The 18,129-nt window shown below is 43.9% G+C and overlaps 2 protein-coding genes and 1 long non-coding RNA gene across 4 annotated transcripts in view; 2 read left to right on the top strand and 1 right to left on the bottom strand.

Annotated features, from left to right (window-relative positions):
* Positions 1-1,405: 1,405 nt before the first annotated feature.
* Positions 1,406-7,187, bottom strand: LOC121599992. 2 transcript variants are annotated; one of them, XM_041928169.1, is made up of 2 exons: positions 5,497-7,187; positions 1,406-2,084 (listed from the first exon to the last, which is right to left on the bottom strand). In XM_041928169.1, the coding sequence occupies exons 1-2, from the start codon at positions 7,147-7,149 to the stop codon at positions 2,022-2,024; spliced, it is 1,716 nt and encodes a 571-aa protein (XP_041784103.1). In that variant the 5' UTR covers positions 7,150-7,187; the 3' UTR covers positions 1,406-2,021. The 2 variants fall into 2 exon arrangements, with proteins under 2 accessions (XP_041784103.1, XP_041784104.1); XM_041928170.1 differs by lacking the exon at positions 1,406-2,084 and adding an exon at positions 2,974-3,022.
* Positions 2,643-3,132, top strand: LOC121599993. Its single transcript, XR_006005765.1, has 3 exons — positions 2,643-2,733; positions 2,867-2,975; positions 3,045-3,132. It is a non-coding gene; the product is annotated as an uncharacterized LOC121599993 (long non-coding RNA).
* Positions 7,188-9,683: 2,496 nt separating the features above from the next.
* Positions 9,684-18,129, top strand: part of LOC121599575 — a 222,114-nt gene continuing 213,668 nt past the window's right edge. Inside the window, exon 1 of the mRNA XM_041927462.1 lies at positions 9,684-9,900. The gene's annotated coding sequence lies outside the window, so the exon portion shown is untranslated. The remainder of the gene's footprint in view (positions 9,901-18,129) is intronic.

Raw genomic sequence — 18,129 nt, 5'->3', positions numbered from 1 at the left:
TACAGAAAGAGGGACTGAGTTTCACCATTCACCAGCACGCTGTTGAGTCATTCGAGTGTCCGTTTTGCACCGGCTCGTCAGCCGCGCGGCCGACCCGGTCGGTTTGAAGCCATTTTACATCATGAATATTAATTAGTTTAACGAGCACTTTTGCACAAACGTCAGTCGGCACAGGGTCCTGTCACGGATCGGCAGCTATTTCGCGGTAGCACTGGTATGATGAGACGGGTCCTGTACAAACGGCAGTTTCGTGCAGCAGAACTATGTTGAAAGTCCCCGATGGGTGTTGCCGGAATGGTAATGTCAGTTCGGGTCAAAAACACGCCTGACGATCCAGACGCGCGCACTCTGATTGGAGCTGACGGATTTCATTGCACATTGGTTCTGATGGTAGCAGCATACGTAGTACTTCTTTTCATTTTAGGTGACTGAACACTGACTAGATTAGAGACAATTGGTTACTGTGCTTGGTTTATATTCGAATGATGTTCAAATGAACAGATTTTTGGGAGTCATACTTCGTTTAAAATCTTAAGCCGAATATTTTATTGTCTGTTTTTGAAGTAAGTGTCCACTAATTACTGATACATTGTCATCATCGTCCGCAGCTTCTTCCGATGTCCCGATTGAGAGCAATGGATTACACAATTATTGAACGTTTATAGCAATTCCCTCTCGCGCTCATTCAATTCCTTTTTGAATGGCAAAGTCAACGGAATAGGGAAAATCGAAACAATCAATTTCCCCTCAATCCAACCGAACTCACTAAACAATCGACAAAGCTCGTAGCGCCGTAGCAAGATTAATTGATTTCCTTGTGCGCCAAACCACTCGAACGCTTTTCGATCACTGCGACGAAGCATGGGTCTTGCTTTTCGCCAACCATTTGTTTGTTTCTTCTCACTCCCTCTGAAGTGCCTATAGCCATTAGAGCGTTCATTAATTTTGAAGCCTGCTGACTCAAGACTTTGTGCGTAACCTGGACGCTGACATTGTGAAAGTGGCGAGGTTTGGAGCCAAGTTCTTTTGGTTGGTTTTTGCTCACCGGTTGGCTTTGACGCGGTTTTTGCTGACTTTTTGAAAAACCAGAAGTTTATGAGATGTTTGTTAGGGTTGAGATTTTTCCGGCCTAGACTTGTATTCCTGCCCGATCACGATGGTTGGTTGTGCAGCTAATGGTTGCTAACAATTGTGGTACTTTCAGTGTAAGCAGCATTTTTTTCGAATGATTTTTTTACTCGTCAGTCTTTATTTTTAAACGTTTGATTGGAGATGCTTGAATGAAGTTTGTCGATTTCGACTATTTTTTAGTAGAGGATGACAATTGGTACATAAAATTATGTCAACGAAACTTTCAAAATCACATGTTCAACTAAACCCTAGTGTTGCGTCCAGCAACAAAGCTCTTTCTTTCGCGAATTTAAAGTTGAAACATCAGTTTTCTTAATTCACTTAATTTCATTAAACTGTATTAAAAATTCACTGAACTTTCTTCTCTTGGCGCGATGGTAGAAAGAGGTCGATTTTCGTCTTCGTGCCCGTTTTAAAACTTCACGCAAAACCGATTGCGGTCATTCCACTTAATTTGCGCAGGTTCATCCGTTGCACGCGAAGCTCCTTCGGGATGAACCATTCCTACTCTCTCTATTTCGCCCGTGTTTGTTTCGCCTGTGCTACCTGTCCCTCTCTCTCACTTCACCACAACGCATCTGTCAAACTAGAACCGCTGTTGGTAAACAACACTGGCCCCGGTGTTTGACTGCGTTAAACTCTTTCGTGCGGTTCTACGTTTATTACAGCGATTTTTACTACCGGTCTCTCTATAATCTTTTTGTTCGCAAGCTGTACGTGCACACGCCGAGTTGTTCCGTCCTTCGAAGGTACGAGCTGTACGATTCTTCCCTTAGGCCAGCATCCTCTTGGTAGGGCGTCATCGACAATCAGCACGAGGTCTCCTAATTGCAATGGCGGCTGGGTCTCAAACCATTTGCTGCGACGGGTGAGCGTAGGCAGATAAGAAGCTAACCATTTTTTCCAAAATTGATCTGCGTACAGTTGTGACATCTTCCAGTTGTTCCTGAGGGCTGCGGAAGAATCATCAAGAGATGTTAATGGTTTTATTCCAGAAGATGAACCCAAGAGAAAATGGTTTGGCGTTAACACGGCTTCTTCCTCACTATCAACCGATACATGTGTTAGTGGGCGAGAGTTGATAATGTTTTCTACTTCAATTAACCAATTGGCGAAAACGGTATCTGTCGGTGTTTTGGTAAATTGCATGCCGGAGAGGGTGCGTTTAACTGATTGGATTAATCTCTCCCATGCACCACCGAAATGTGGTGCTCCGGGGGGGTTGAATATCCACGTCGTATCGGGGAGGTACATTTCATCTATCAGCTCCTCGGTGTTTATCTGCTTCGCCGCATCTTTCAACTCACGATCAGCGCCAACGAAATTAGTCCCACGATCAGTTCTGATTTCAATCGGAGTCCCTCTACGTGCGATAAAATTGCGAATAGCGATGATGCAAGCGCTGGTGTTCAAGCTGTGAGCCACCTCTATGTGTATGGCCCGTATTGTTAGACACGTGAACAGCACACCCCAGCGCTTTTCCTGTCTCCGTCCAACAGCGACCAAAAAAGGTCCGAAGTAATCTATCCCTGTGTAGGAGAACGGTCTGGCGTACGGCGACACTCGAGCTAACGGCAACTCATTCATCACTGGAGGTTTAGGGTAAGCTTTACGAAGGCTACATCTAAAGCAATTGTTTCGCACTCTGTGGCACGCGCTTCGTAGGCCAGGAATATCGAACTTTTGCTGCACTTCATTCATTACGGTTTGATGATTTTGATGTTTATATTTCCAGTGGTACTCCGTTACAATCAGATCGGTGAGCCAGGATTTTTTGGGAAGAATAATTGGCCTCTTCATGTCATGGCTTGCGTAACGACAAGCATCGATTCTTCCTCGTACTCGTAAGATACCGTCGTCGTCCATGTATGCACTACGTCTATAAAGAGAACTTTTCTTGTTAATCATTTTAGATCCCTTTGTACCTGATTTGTCATGCAGAAGTAGCTGATATTCTTCTGGAAACTCTAATCGTTGCGCTTCCTTGATGATCGATTGCTCAGCTTGTTGTAGCTCGAGATGCGAAAGGGGTCCAAAATATCGAGACATTTTTGGCAGACGAGAATTATTGATGTACCTCCACATGTAGGCGATGGCTCGATGCAGGCGTTTCCAATCAGAAAATCTGTCAAAGATAATTACTGGGGATAATTCACGATGATATGAAACCGTCTGGCGTAACTCTTCCTCAGTAGTTGAAGGTCTGAAGCTTTGCACTTGCCACTCGTTTTCCGGTTGCTGTAGGAACGCTGGTCCTTTAAACCACATTCCGGTCGTGCAGTGTCGGTTAAGGTTGGACCATTTTGTACCTTCGTCGGCTACGTTGTTTTTAGTCGGCACCCACTGCCATTCCTTTACTGACGAGTTTTCTAATATTTCGCCTACTCGATGAGCTACGTAGACGCTATAATTTCGATGATCCGAGTTGAGCCAACACAAAACGTCTTTTGAATCGGTCCACAAGAAGCGTCTATGGATCTTTATCCGGTGTGATTGATGAATACCTGTCATCAGTCTAACTCCCAATACTGCAGCTTGCAGCTCTAATCGGGGAATCGATGTATATTTTAACGGAGCTACTCGAGTTTTTGCGCCGATCAACACAACTTCCCGTTGATCTTCGGATTCGAATCGGAAGTACGCCACGGCTGCGAAACCGTCTCTCCCGGCGTCTACAAAAATATGAAGCTGTGTCGTGCAGTTCTCTAAGCTGATGGACGTGCGGTAACATCGCGGAATCTTGATAGATTGCAGATGGGGTATGCAAGTTAACCACTCCTTCCATTTGTCTTGCAGAGAACTGGGTATTTGATCGTCCCACCCAATTCCAGAACGCCAAACTTCTTGCAATAAGACTTTGAGGAACAGTAAAAAGCCTGCTATCAAGCCTAACGGATCGTAGATTGTCATAAGCGTGCTCAGTACTTGCCGTTTGGTTGGTATCACGATCCCTTGTAGAACATCTACATCCTTTAACGGCACTTTGAATTGGAACGTATCTTCGTTTGCGTTCCAATACATTCCCAAGACCTTCTGGGTACAAGCTGTTGGATCGAGGTTCATATCCTTCTCCCGGCTGTTGCTACTACCAACGCCATCTAATACTTGGCCATAATTCGACATCCAATTGTGAAGCTTGAATCCTCCTTGTGAGTGAATAAATTTCACATCTTGTGCTAGCTTCGTGGCCTCGGTCACACTCTCTATACTGGCAAGCATATCGTCGACGTAGTGATGACGCTTAATACATTCGACGGCTAGAGGATAGCGGGCCGCGAAACGGTCCGCGTTTACATTCTTTACAAATTGGGCGGAAGTTGGTGAACAGGCTGACCCAAAGGTCATCCTCAGCATCACATATTCATCGGGCTCAACTTGCGACCGGTCCGTTCGCCATAGGAATCTTTGGCTAATCAGATCCTCTTCTTTAATCATAACCTGATGGTACATTTCTTGAATGTCAGCGGCAATAGCAACACGATATTCTCTAAACCGACTTAGGACAGTCGGCAGTGGTGAAAGAAGGTCTGGCCCAGTCAATAACATGGAATTAAGCGAAATTCCATTCACTGTTGCAGCTGCATCCCATACTACTCTAACCTTATTTGGTTTATTGGGGTTAAATACAGGAAAGATTGGTAGATACCACTTTCTAGGATGCTTAAACTTATGCTCTTCATTTGATAATTTTCTAATATATCCCTTTTCAACATGGTCTTTCAGCACTCGGTCCATCATTTCTCGAAGGTGCTCATCTTTTGCCATGCGGCGTTCTAAACATTCCAAGCGTTTGAGAGCCATTGCTCGATTGTTTGGCAGTTTTACGTCATCATAGCGCCACAACAATCCAGTGACATACCTCTCACCTTGTAGTGAGGTGTGTTTACGCAGCAATACACTCGCCCGTTCCTCATCATTTGAAAGAGTGTTTATGCCGCCTTTACATGTGGGTTCTTCGAGCGCAAAACTACCTTTTAGAGCTTGATCAATTTTGGTTTCTATTTCTGCACAATCACAAATATGTGCTCGATGAAATGCCAAAATGTTGCTGTTGTTAGAAGTTGACGACGAATCGCAACCCGAAACTACCCATCCTAGCCTCGTCTTTGTTGCGACGGGTTCATTTGTTTTTCCTTCTATCGTCTTTAATGGAACAGTGAGATGATAGTTATTCATTCCTATGAGAATGCGTGGAGGTACAGAAGCATATGGTGCTAATGGAATGGATGCTAAATGCTGATATTTTGTTCGTAAACGATCCATTTTAACGCGTTGCGAGGGCAACCCAAGACTTTTCACCGTTCGTACATTAGAGGCTTCAAAGGTCTGAGCACCACTGGATATTCCTACTATATTTACGCTCACCTGTTTTGAATCTCGTTCAGTGCGATGTTGTCCTCCAGTCCATTTCAAACAAAGAGGTCGGTTTGTCCCTTCAAGTTCCAGCTCGTCAACTAGCGAATGTTCGATTAGCGATACTGACGCTCCTTCGTCGAGAAAAGCAACTGTTCTGATCGTCTTTCCTACAGCCTGCAGCTCAACTGGCACGTATCGCAATAGTATGTTCTCGTCGGTGGCTGTAGAGTGAGAGAAATTTGCTTCGTGTCTTCCCTTACCTGCCGAATTGTGTAGTGACGGGTGGTGTTTTACAGTACATCCGTCTTTGCCGCATACTCTCGTCTCTTTACAGGGCGCACGATGTTTTTTCAAACAACATTTACACAAGTAGTTCCGCTTAATGATGTCCCAGCGATCTGCTACGCTTTTCTGCCAGTATCCGTCACATTCGTATAAGCGAGCGCAGCCGTTATCGCATGCACAAACGGCTTCTGTGGAGTTCTGCGAGGAGGGATTAGTAGTATGCATGTGCAAATACTTACTGCATCGTGGTTCGATAAGATTTGCAGGGCTCGTTACCGCTTGGGCTGCATGCTTAATGGTTTGCATCCACTTTCCGAATGCAGCCAGGTTGACCTTTGACAACGTAAGACTGTGTATGCCCCACATCAGCTTAATCATCGGAGGGAGACGACCAACGAGCTCATCCAACACGGGTCCATCATAACGCTCCTCGACCCCGTTGTTTCTCACAGCAGCACACATTTCGTCCACGGATACGGCGAACTGCACAAGCGTCTCCAACTTTTCTGCTCTCGGGGGTACCTGTCGTCGAATCTGGCTCAACAACGTTTTCACAACTACTTCTGGACGTCCGAACGATGATTTGAGCTCTTGCATGACTTCTTTGAGGTTAGCTGCTTTCCTGAGTCTCCCCTGGACTGTTTTAAACGCTTCTCCTTTTAATGCTTGTTGCAGCCTTATAATATTTTCTCCGTCAGAGAAACCACATAGTTCCGTCGTCTCATAAAACGCGTTTTCGAACACGGACCACTCCTCTGGGTTACCGGCGAACGTCGGTAGCTGGGCGTTGACGGAATGTCTAGCTAGTATCTGACTCTGATTAATGTTCAAGGTTGTATCACTCGAACAAAACGCCGTAGATCCTAGATTGTCCCGGCGTGATCCTTGCGGATTTTGTTCTTGATTCATCCGTTGAACAAAGGTGTTTAGCACGGATTCGAGCCGTTGTATCACGTCAGGCTCTTGCCTGCGTGGCTCGCGTGCTTCTTCCAAGAAACGTTGGAAGGTTCTGCTAAGATTGTCCAATGGACAATCAGCAGTTTGAGTGGGTCTTGCTTTTGATGGATCATTCGGAGGATTCGATACGGGCGTGATCATTTCCGTCGATCTTGCTCTGGTGGATGGTTCCAGATTCACTATGTTCGTATCCACTGCTACCGGGGCTGGTTGGGTCGCTACTACGGGCGTCGCACGATGAAGGGTAGATGAAGCGGGGGGCGGTGTTTCAGGAGTGCACAGATGGCATGTCCAATCCCTACTGTACACGGTTTCATCTTCGTTCACGCACGCAAGATGAAACATTCCTTCGCATCGATCGCACTCCACTGCATTTTCCGTACTTGCACCATTGCACACACCACACTGCTTATCCTCCATTTTCCAAGCCGTGAGGTTTCCTTCTTGCTTCACGTCACTGATATTGCGGTTTCGCTAAGGCGCTGCGGGTTCGCGTCTTACCAGGACTCGTGAAACGTAAGTAGTGAATTTTTAAATTGTTGCGTCCAGCAACAAAGCTCTTTCTTTCGCGAATTTAAAGTTGAAACATCAGTTTTCTTAATTCACTTAATTTCATTAAACTGTATTAAAAATTCACTGAACTTTCTTCTCTTGGCGCGATGGTAGAAAGAGGTCGATTTTCGTCTTCGTGCCCGTTTTAAAACTTCACGCAAAACCGATTGCGGTCATTCCACTTAATTTGCGCAGGTTCATCCGTTGCACGCGAAGCTCCTTCGGGATGAACCATTCCTACTCTCTCTATTTCGCCCGTGTTTGTTTCGCCTGTGCTACCTGTCCCTCTCTCTCACTTCACCACAACGCATCTGTCAAACTAGAACCGCTGTTGGTAAACAACACCTAGATTTATGTTTGTAAAGCACCGTTAAATAATATTGGCAAGAGATGATAAAAATTATTGGATGAACTTTTGGATGAATTGAGAGTTAAATTCCACTAAAGATATTCATAAAAACGTCGCATGTATTCCATCGAGACTTTCAACACTTACTCTCTACAATACTTTAAATATCTGATTGAAGTTAGTAAACGGTTTTAGTTAGTGTATTTCTTACGTGATTTATATACAACTCTCTCCAAAGCACCCAAAAAAGATAAAATTTTAACACCCACAATATACACATCATCCAACGACGTCCCAAAATTCCTTTCACGTTGGTGATTTTTCACGCACTCACGGTTCCGGAAAATCGCTCCACTATTACCTGAATACCTACACTACCACAACGACATCGTCTCACCTCCCCAAAACGCAAACCATTAGTTTTATCTTGCAAATTCTTTGACGCTCGGGCATGACGATGAAACTGATCCTCTCTTGGCACACCAAAGCTGGGGGGGGGGGGGGGGACCCGTAAATAAAAGAAGAAATAGAAGCGCAAGCTCATAGCCACGGTGACCGATGTAATCGTGTGTACACGAGGCCATCCTTACCTCTTGGAAGATCCGGCCCCGTGGGTCGTCCTTAATGTGGTTTTCCACCTACTAAACCGTAATGCGCACAGACCTCGAAAGAAAAGCAAGCAATGTTTCCGTGAAAAACCATACATACACACACAAAAGCCGGGGGGGATTTGAACGCTCTGGTATGTCTGCATCAACGGCCACTAAGGTTGATTGTTGTCCGCAGCACTGTCTGGAATTTGCGAGGAAAACATTTTTCCTTCTAAATGACTGCTCAGACACAGACGCACATACACACACAGAGCGTTCACCGGGATGTATTAAAATCGGATGATGATTAATGGAGACCGCATTTGAATTCATCAGCTCGGGGATGGTGCTTCACGTTCGAAGGCTGTTTGCGTGGGGATGAGAATGTAGGGTCGGCTATTTTTGCATGAATAAATCTACAATTGTTTCTTTTTTTTTTGTTTTCGTCCGAGATGCGTAGACATTAAAGCAGTTTCGTAGAATCTTGTACATTTCCCCCAAATTGCTAATGTCGATATGATGGTATCTGAAGCCAGCAGGAAGCAAAAGCCATTACATTTGCCGTTTCACAATGAACTTTATCTGATGAAAAGCAAACTTCACAATTAAACAAATCCATTTCATTTCTCTTTAGCATTCCAAGCATCAAAACATTTTCCCTCCCACTGCGGATGGGCAATAAATCCGCTTCATCGACATTTCTCAGCAGCATTCGTCTTGGCCGCTGTGATGACGGGCCTCACTGTTCGCTGATTTATATCGCTACCCATTAGTCTTCTCCGCGAGGATGCGCGGCCACCGTCGCACATTTACGGCGTATGGGGCTGCCGGTTGACGGTTGATCCTGTTGTGGTCAGAGCGGTTGTGGGTAAAACTAGATTTATCTATTTCCTCTTTGCTGCGTCGTGCAGCAAGGAAAGCACTTCACAAGATGCTTGTTTTGTTTCGCAATAAAATAACAGCAGCGATGGGAAAAAATGGCACTACCACTGACAATGGTTTGATGAAATCAATACTGCTCCTGAACCGGTGGTCGGGGTGGTCATAAAACTTTGCTTCCGCACACGGCATCAGGCATCGGACTAAGCTCTCGGGTGCCGGTGATCATAAGACACTGGACAAACCGCACAGGCCACGACAGCGAACAATGCTGGAATTTTCTTTTGGCCAACACGAATGAAAGTGGTTACTGCTTCTTCTGCCCGGTCGATCAAACGAAGCGTCGTTGCCTTCATTGCACCATTTGCAGGATTATTGTTTAGCTTTCGAATTGATACCGGATCGTTGTGTCGGACTTATTGAATACGGCAGTCGTACAGCACACTGCTGATCGGCATTCGAGCAGACCAATCGGTACCAGTCCAGCGGCAGGGTGACGAATGTGTGTCTTTCGAAGCGGAGTCGTGCATTTCTTATCGTCTTGTTTGCGATAATCGGTTTCATTTTTCTTTTCTACTTTCAGACTCTCGTGTGTGCGCGTGTGGGGTGTGTGTGCTAAGAGAAGCGGAGTGCTTGAAGCTGAATATTCACGTGTGGCGAGGAGCATCGGTAACAGTGTGAAACCCAGTGCGTATTAACTTCTGTGTTCGACTGTTTGGAGAAAGAGCAGAAAACATAGCAAAGCGGTTTTGGTCATCTATTGTTCGTTTGAGTGGCATGAAGCAGTAAACAACAAAACAGGTGGGTAAGGAAGCAAATCAGTTTGAGTTGGTAGATTTTGAAGGTATTAATGACAATATTTGAAAAAATAAGGAAAAAGATGGTTCTAAATATTTCCTAACGCATGGTATGGGGATAAATACTTCGGATATCAAGGTTGCAGTAATCTTATATTTCCTATACCCATAACCTATACAGGGCTTCGAGTCATATAATGGAATAGTTCAATCCGTAAAGAGAATGTTTCAAACCGGTAGTGGAATCGTGCAAGCATTCCTTGAAGGTTTGCAACCATATGATGGATTGTTGCAACCGAGGTGTGGAATTTTGCAAGCATACTGTGGAGCGGCTGTCAGACTGTGGGTGCCGGTGTAAAAAAATCGGTGTTGACGCTAATGATTTTTTTTAATACCATTTTGAGTTTTTTTTCGTATGGCATTCATCTGTACACAAGGTAAACTAATGAAATCATGCCGCGGAAGCATTATTAAACATGATAAAGTATAAAACTAACGGAAATGTGTTGGTGTATTTATAGCGGCACCCGCAGTCTGATGACAGCTTAACAGTATGCTTGCAAAATTCCAAAATTCGGCTGCAACACTCCATTATATAATTGCAAACCTCCACAGTATGCTTGCACGATTCCTCTATCGGTTTGAAACATTCTCTTAACCAATTGAACTGTTCCGTTATATGACTCGAAACCCTGCAATTGTATTCAGTTCAGTTTCTGTGCTGGAATCCGTATTGTATTTCATCTTGATGATCCAAAAATGGAAATCTTGGAAGATGTAAGCAATGAAGATATAAACCTGGAATAAGATCAACAAAATATAAAGTTCAACTTTGAGAAATTCGGAGAGACAAACTGATTTCAAACTTAAGCAAACACCTGGATCAGGAGCGATTCAATTCCAAAGCGGGTGGAGTCTTCAAACAACTGACATGAGAAAGTTTAAAGTCGTTGCGAATCGTGCTAATTGCTTCGTTGACTCGTTTAGTGAAGATCCTGACATAATTTTTATGAAATGGGAAAGAAACTTCAAAATTTGTTGCGCTATTAAAAATGCACTTTAACAGAAAGTTTAAAAATTAAACCACACACGATTTTCAGGCATCACTCAATTTCTGTGGATGTGTGTGTTTCAGAGAGACAGGTTTTAACATGTCATTGCCATTATCTTGGATATCGTTTCCAGAATCCTCTCCAGTAGATTCAGACACATGGTCTAGGAAATAGCTTAAAAATTTCAACCGCATTCATTTCTAAACAAACTCATTAACCTATGCTTTCAAACCTTATTCCGTTGTTTATCAAGATTTTACATTGAATTTATATTGAGCTTGCATCAAACCAGACCTTCTACAGTCTATTACCGAAGCACGCAGTTCCGCAAATGTAATAGTTCTTGGGGCACATGATGCAACAGCTTAACCTCGATGGCTGGGTCTTTTTTAGTTGGGTTGTTTGCTAGTTGGCAGTTGGCAATAAAACAACAATAATATGATTGAATGATTGAATGGTTTTGGTTTTGCTTGGAATGCGCACCTAACGTCTGCCAAAAAATGGTAAGCGTCCTATTAAAAACAATACCTTCATAATACACTTCATAATGATGGAATGAATTCTAAAGTCACCGGTGCCACTAGCGCTTCCAGCACCACCCTGAGCATCGCGTAAACATTTGCTCCAGTGCATTAGTGTCAGCTTGGGATAGTTTATACAGCATCCGTACGGTTCGTTAGCTACAGCCGCCCGGTTTGCGCAGTCTTTGACCGAAAATGTTCGAACTTCCACATCAACGACCGTCACTCACGTACACAAGTGTACGAGCTATTTTGCTATAGTTAATTAATTAATTTCCTCATCATCGTGCAGCTTGTGTCAGTCGACCACCCACGGGAATCGAACATAATCAAAGCACCGGCTGCAACGCCAGAGCAACATTTTTTTCATCACTCCAAACCACACATGGCCTATACCGGTGTATTGCTCTCTCTCTGCACCCGTGGTGGAGACGGGCGTAGCAATGCGGAAGCAAAAAGGATGATGCATGTCCTGTTGCAAAAGTGCTTTATTCAACACCACGCATGCATTACTGCCATGGTCTGTGTGTGTGTTAGTATCATGATTTGCGTGCGGGATAGCATCAACACTTACGCCACGCGGCCCGAGAGTCCTGCGTAACCGAGGGCTCTGCAACGCCACCATTGCGGGCCGTTTGTTTCCACGGTACGGTGGTTCTGAAAAGGTGCCATTCCCATTATCTCTAGCCCGAATCCGAGCTTCAACAAGTGGTAAGTTTGGTTTTAGAATATACAGACACGCTCACACACGGACCATTCTTCCTGCACCTGCACCAGGGCTTTTCGGGCTTTGCCATGTAACAGCCTTGAGCTGGCTGTGACCTGCAGCATATTGCACATTACTTTCCTGCAGCACGGGCAGACTGTTGCATGCCGATTGCCTTGGTTTGTGTGTGTGTGCATTGTATGTCGGTATCTGATTGCATTTCGATGGTTTTCTTAATCCCGACGCCGGCATGTATAGGGAAGCCTTTTCATCTGCTTCTTCTGTCTGTACGTGAAGTGAACAGAGGGACACTGTAATGTAACGATCGGAAGGCTTTGTCGAGAGGAAGGAAGAGTTCTAAAGCGAAAGAGTAGATTGTGCAATTGCAATTTCATTACCATTAATTTGCTTAATGGAATTGAGTAGCCCTGCTTTTCAACCTATTGTACACAATTTTCTGCCAATTATTCTACCTTTTTTACCGGAACGGTGGGGTTGAAGTTTAAACTTTAAACAACCTTTCTGAGCAACTCTTTAATGAGCCTTGCCACCGATACTTTAACTCTTTATGAATGCGAGTTTACATTTGCCTACTTTACATAGATTGGCAGCATCTCCCAGCCACAGCTTATAACAACAGCTAAGAAAAACACGACAATGCTATCCAACAACACCCGCGTTAGCAACAAAAACAACCGTCCGAATGGCCGGGAAGCCAACCCTCGCTTCTTTGCGCAACCCGGAATTACGCATTAAAGAGTGAAGTTTTTCCCTACACCAGGGAGCAAAGAAGAGAAAAACACACTCGACGATACAAAAACGGCAGAGTCCCAGCTGGGTCTATATCCCACTGGCTTTACTCTGCTGCTGCTGTTCGGGCTGTGGCCGTGTATGTGTGCCGCTAATGGTTATTACAATCGATGTCATAATATTTGCATTCATGCTTGTTTTATTTCTTAACGATGATTTTCGTTTTGCATACAGAGCCCAGAGTTTTGCAAACGTTCCCCTTTTACCGCACCCATATCGCTCGCTCGCTCGGACAGCGTAACCGATAACCCTTTCGCATGGAGCTGAAACTTCAGGTTCCGGTTCTGCGTGACCATTGTCGAGGGCTGTGAAAAGCACCGCAGGAGGTTCATATTTTAATAAACATTCCCGACACAATATAAACTCCGTCCCTTCGTTGCCACGTTACCCAGCAGCCGGGGCAACCGTCTCACCACGGTACGAGGCACGACGGGGTTTACAGTACTCGGGTGGCAGGATGGGAAAATACCACCCTTGGGTAGCAGCTGGATTTGCATGCGGAACCTCCACTTTCCACTGCCACCCCCATACAATGATACCACACCGCGCGACCGGCTCGGTCCGGGGTGGAATAACTTTGACATCGATTGTTTTGTCCTCGCTTGCAAAGACTTTGGCACAATCGCGATGTCCTTTTGCGATACGTGGCTGGGTGGGTGTGAAATTCATACGATACTGTGATGTTTTTTCTCTCTTTCGTTTTGTTTTCTTGTACACTATGTGCTCTTAGCCGTCTTTCGTGTCTGGCTGCTGCGTACACACGTGGAATTGTAAAGGTCGTGTTAAGCGTTAGGCAGGCGCAGCGGGATGGCGCAGGCAGTATATCCTTGAACTTGAGAGCCGGTCTGCGTCGGGTTTGGTTGCCCTGTGCCGGGTTTGGTTGCCCTATGCCGGGTGAAATAAAATCGCTTCGGGCGCATGTTTCTAGACAACAATAAGAGAAGAAAAAACACACATAGAAACCTCTAGCGCTATTCACCTCCTGCTGGGATGTATGCAAACAACTTGCCCGCAGCCGCGGGCATTGAATTGATGCCGTGTGAATTTATGCTCTAATTGTTGAGATCGTTACATGTTAATGTAGCAAAACATGCTCCACATTTTGCTACAGTTGTTTTCGGAGTTTTGAAAATTCACACATTTTTTGTGTGGGTATAATGATGTTGTTGTACGACACGCTGTGAAGTGCAGCGGTGAGGGGCTTTCGACAGTTTCGATAGAAGAAATGCAAATAAATAATCACACTTCAGCACCAAATACTCGTGCATTTTAACAATGGAACGACAAGCATGGATACATCAGTTGAAATTATAATTGCAGAATAAAACAAGTTTTAAAAATAAGTCGAAGAAAATTACTTTTAAACCCCTTAGTTCATGTCAGATGCAAAAGAATCCTTTCTTTATACAAATTGGGATAGGGTTTCATTAAATTATATGAAATTGTTTATTCAACAACGTATCACCTGATATATGCATCACACAGTGAGTTAAACACATCATTTGGAATCAAAATTGCGATAAATTGAGTTAAGTTAGAGTAAATATTACTGCTGATCAAATAATGTAACGGTCCGATCAAACCCTAAGCCAACGATTTTTTTTCTTTTGGCTCAACAACCGTTGCCGGTCAAGGCCTGTACCACACTACTTGTGGGTTTGGCTTTCAGTGACTTATTGATCCCCCCATAGCAGGATATTCAGTCCTACGTATGGCGGCACGGTCCATTTGGGGCTTGAACCCATGACGGGCATGTTGTTAAGGCGTACGAGTTGACGACTGTACTACGAGACCGGCTTCAGCCAACGATATCAGTAAAAATTGCAAACAAATACACTAGATTTTTTTATTACATTGCATATTAATAACACCAAACTGACGATGCATCAGTTGGAAAAGCAACGCCATACATTGAAATGAAAATTGTAACACAGAATTGTTTGCCTTGCAAATATAGGTAAGTCATTATGTTAAGACAAGTGTTCCAATGAGTTAAGTGTTAGCCAATTTGTGGAAAATTTAACAAATGTATAATACCAAACAGATAATTACACATACATTTCGCTGTATTGCTCGCTTTGTAACATCAAGTTCTATATCTCAATACGATCCCTCTTTTACCATTTCAATGGTAATGCAAACATTACCTACTCAACCCATTGCCCTTCAACTCTGAACACACACAGACCGTTTCACATTTGCTGAAAAATTGCCAGCTAATTGCTAGCACGCATCGGAGTGCATTGGAGAAATGTTACAATATTGCCCATTCCACAGTAACCAAACATTGAAGCATAATAAACATTACATCCCAAATGCACTCGATTGCCCTTTTACCGTTAGTTCACTTCACATTCGGATCGGTGAATTAAAAAAAAAAGTACCATCAGGCTCATTTACTCGGCGAGTTCTCGCTCCCACCGATCCCGAATCTTTGCGCAATTGTTTCGCGCAATTCTGATGGTGCAGTGGCCTGGAAAGTAGGTTCATCAATCGTAGATTGGCTGGCAAATGTAGTGTGGAGATTGTGTTTTAATTTGAAGTGGAATTTATTCAAACCCGCTCGTTCGCTCTCGCTCCGTCGCTTGAGTAGCTGTCTATATCCGCTTCAGCTGCCGGGGTTTTTTGATAAGCCCGATAAAGAGCAACTGATGAACCCCGGTTGGGTTTAAAAACCCCCTCGGCCCAAACATCACTAGTTTCCATCTGGCTAGGCACCGGATATAATATACACATGCACACACATCAATACGCAAAACGCAAACAAGCGCTCGATCGGTTCGGGCACACTCATTTGCAAAGGTAGCGCGAGGTAGTAGCCCCTGCCTGTTCCTATTTTGCTTTCGGGAGGCGCATCGCACTGTAATTGGTTTTTCAATCCGGCGAGCTGATTAAATGTAAACATTTTCCAATGATTAACGGAGATTGTTCGGTGAACCGTGCCAAAAACCCCCCCGGTACGCACACAGCGGCGTGCACATCGTACAAACATTCATCGCACCATCGCACGTGGTCGTCCACCACGTGGTGGGAAAGGATGGATGTATGGATCGTTTTTTATCACCGTCCCAAATGTTACAAACGCTTCCTGTGGGGGGTATTTTCCCATTCACATTAAAGGTAATCCAACGCATGAGTGTGAAGAAGGACGAAAGAGAGAGAGAAAGAGGAAAAAGTTGGCTTAGAATAAAATTTAATTCTAACACGCTCCGATTTGGCAACCTGATTCGCAAAACGCTACCTTAATGATGTTCTTCTGCCATTCGTTACCGGTAGATTCGCTTTGATCTCTGTGTGAGCGTATTTGGCGCCGTCTTTCACATCTCGTCCCGTTTACAGATGGGGCATTTCAAGGGTTCCATAGAGTTTGTGTAGGGATGCGATGGGGACACGATTAGCTTTGCTCACACACCAGGGCAGGCCGAAGTAAATGTGTTGTGTCGTTAACGCGCAACATCGAATTTCAAAATGTAATTTGCGTTTGCGAATCATTCCGATGCTTGAGAAACCCGTTTGTTTGCTGAATTCTATGTGTTAGAGGCAGCTGATCTGTATGTGATTTCGCGTTTTTGCAATGGCTTACTTGATCAGTGAAATGAATTGAATGTCAGATCTTTTTAACGCTTTGAGGAGAAAAGCGAATCAATGAGCTGCTACAAACGTTCAAATACTGTAACGTAATCTAATTACGGCAGGAACACCTTTACTTCTGAAGCGTTTGGTACAGGTTGTGATAGGATAGGTTGTGTGATTTGATCACTACAGTTCTTTGATTCAGCTGTTGCGTGTGATAAGAACTTATTTTTCATTCAAATTAAAAACTTCATCAAATACAAGCATTTAATGTATATGGCTATGAGCTGTAACATTTTGTGAAAGTGTGTTACACGTACAATACAAATTGCCAGGGCTCATCTAAAGACAGATGAGAGATATCCTCTTAATTCAGATTCCGGAAATGAACACCAAACAAATGCAGATGGTTATATTAAATCTAAAGGCTTCACTCTTGAAGTCATTCATCGTTCACGTTGAGATGCATCCAAAGAAATCGATGAGTTTACATGTATAATTTATTTGATGGATTATCGGTCTATATTGATTAATTCTCAATACAGTCCCAACACCTACCAACGCCTTCAAGAACATTTGATTTGAGTAAATGTTATGAAACATCGCAGGACTTGATCCATATATCGTTAGGCAGACATATTTAGGACATTTTATGTGAGAGATTTTAAAACGATAAGCTTTAAAAGCAGAACATAGATTTCTATAGAAATTGAAGTAATCATGACGTTCGCTTCGCAGCGGATGATTGAGGTAAGCCGATGGACACATGAAGTTGCTGAAATAAAAAAATAATCTCTAAATACGTATTCAATGGATAGGAATAAATGATGTCCAACTGAGCTTATTTATATAATTCCGAATAGAAGGCATTATCTTCTATGCGAGAGTAAATTATTGGATTACTCTTGAATAATTAAAAGTTCACACTTGTTCAACAAAGGATTAAATCATGTGTAGGATTTATATCTATCCTTAGAATCTCGACACCTACTATGGCATCTGTTTATTCCAACGATCGACGTTCAACGCTGTAGCGTGTATTTCTACAAATCAAAATAAAATTCCCCCGGTTGAGTTCCATTAGCATATCGAAACATTGTGCAATACTGTTCACAGCTAAACAAACTCTTTGTCTAAGCCGGGTTTCGAAACAGCAAATCCCACAACATTCTCCCGGGATACTCTCTACCGCTCTCCGTAGCCGGAAGGCCCTAACAGTTCCCGATTAAAATTCCACCAGCTCGCTCACGCATGGGCAGCCACTAACTCCATTTCCAATAAATTCTCAACCACCGGGCGAAAGGCGAAGCATCGAGCGATACTGATTTACGAAACGTTTGCAAGCACAGCGGCCTGAAAACTGATCAATCCGGCCTACGCGCTTGTATTGTATGTGTGTGTGCGTGTGTGTGTGTGCGCGAGTTGTGGTCCGGGCAAGTACAATTTACAAATCGGCTTATCGGTGGGCCCCCTTCCCTTTCCCTGGTGTGCGAGCAAACCACTGCGAGATTGTAAAACGGCTTAGAATTTTTCGCTTCATTTCCACGCTGCATACGCTCTGGACATTCGGA

The sequence above is a fragment of the Anopheles merus genome, chromosome 3L, assembly GCF_017562075.2.
Source record: "Anopheles merus strain MAF chromosome 3L, AmerM5.1, whole genome shotgun sequence".
Lineage (NCBI taxonomy): Eukaryota > Metazoa > Arthropoda > Insecta > Diptera > Culicidae > Anopheles > Anopheles merus.
The sequence above is the reverse complement of the archived record's forward strand: the minus strand, read 5'-3'. Positions and strand labels throughout refer to the sequence as shown.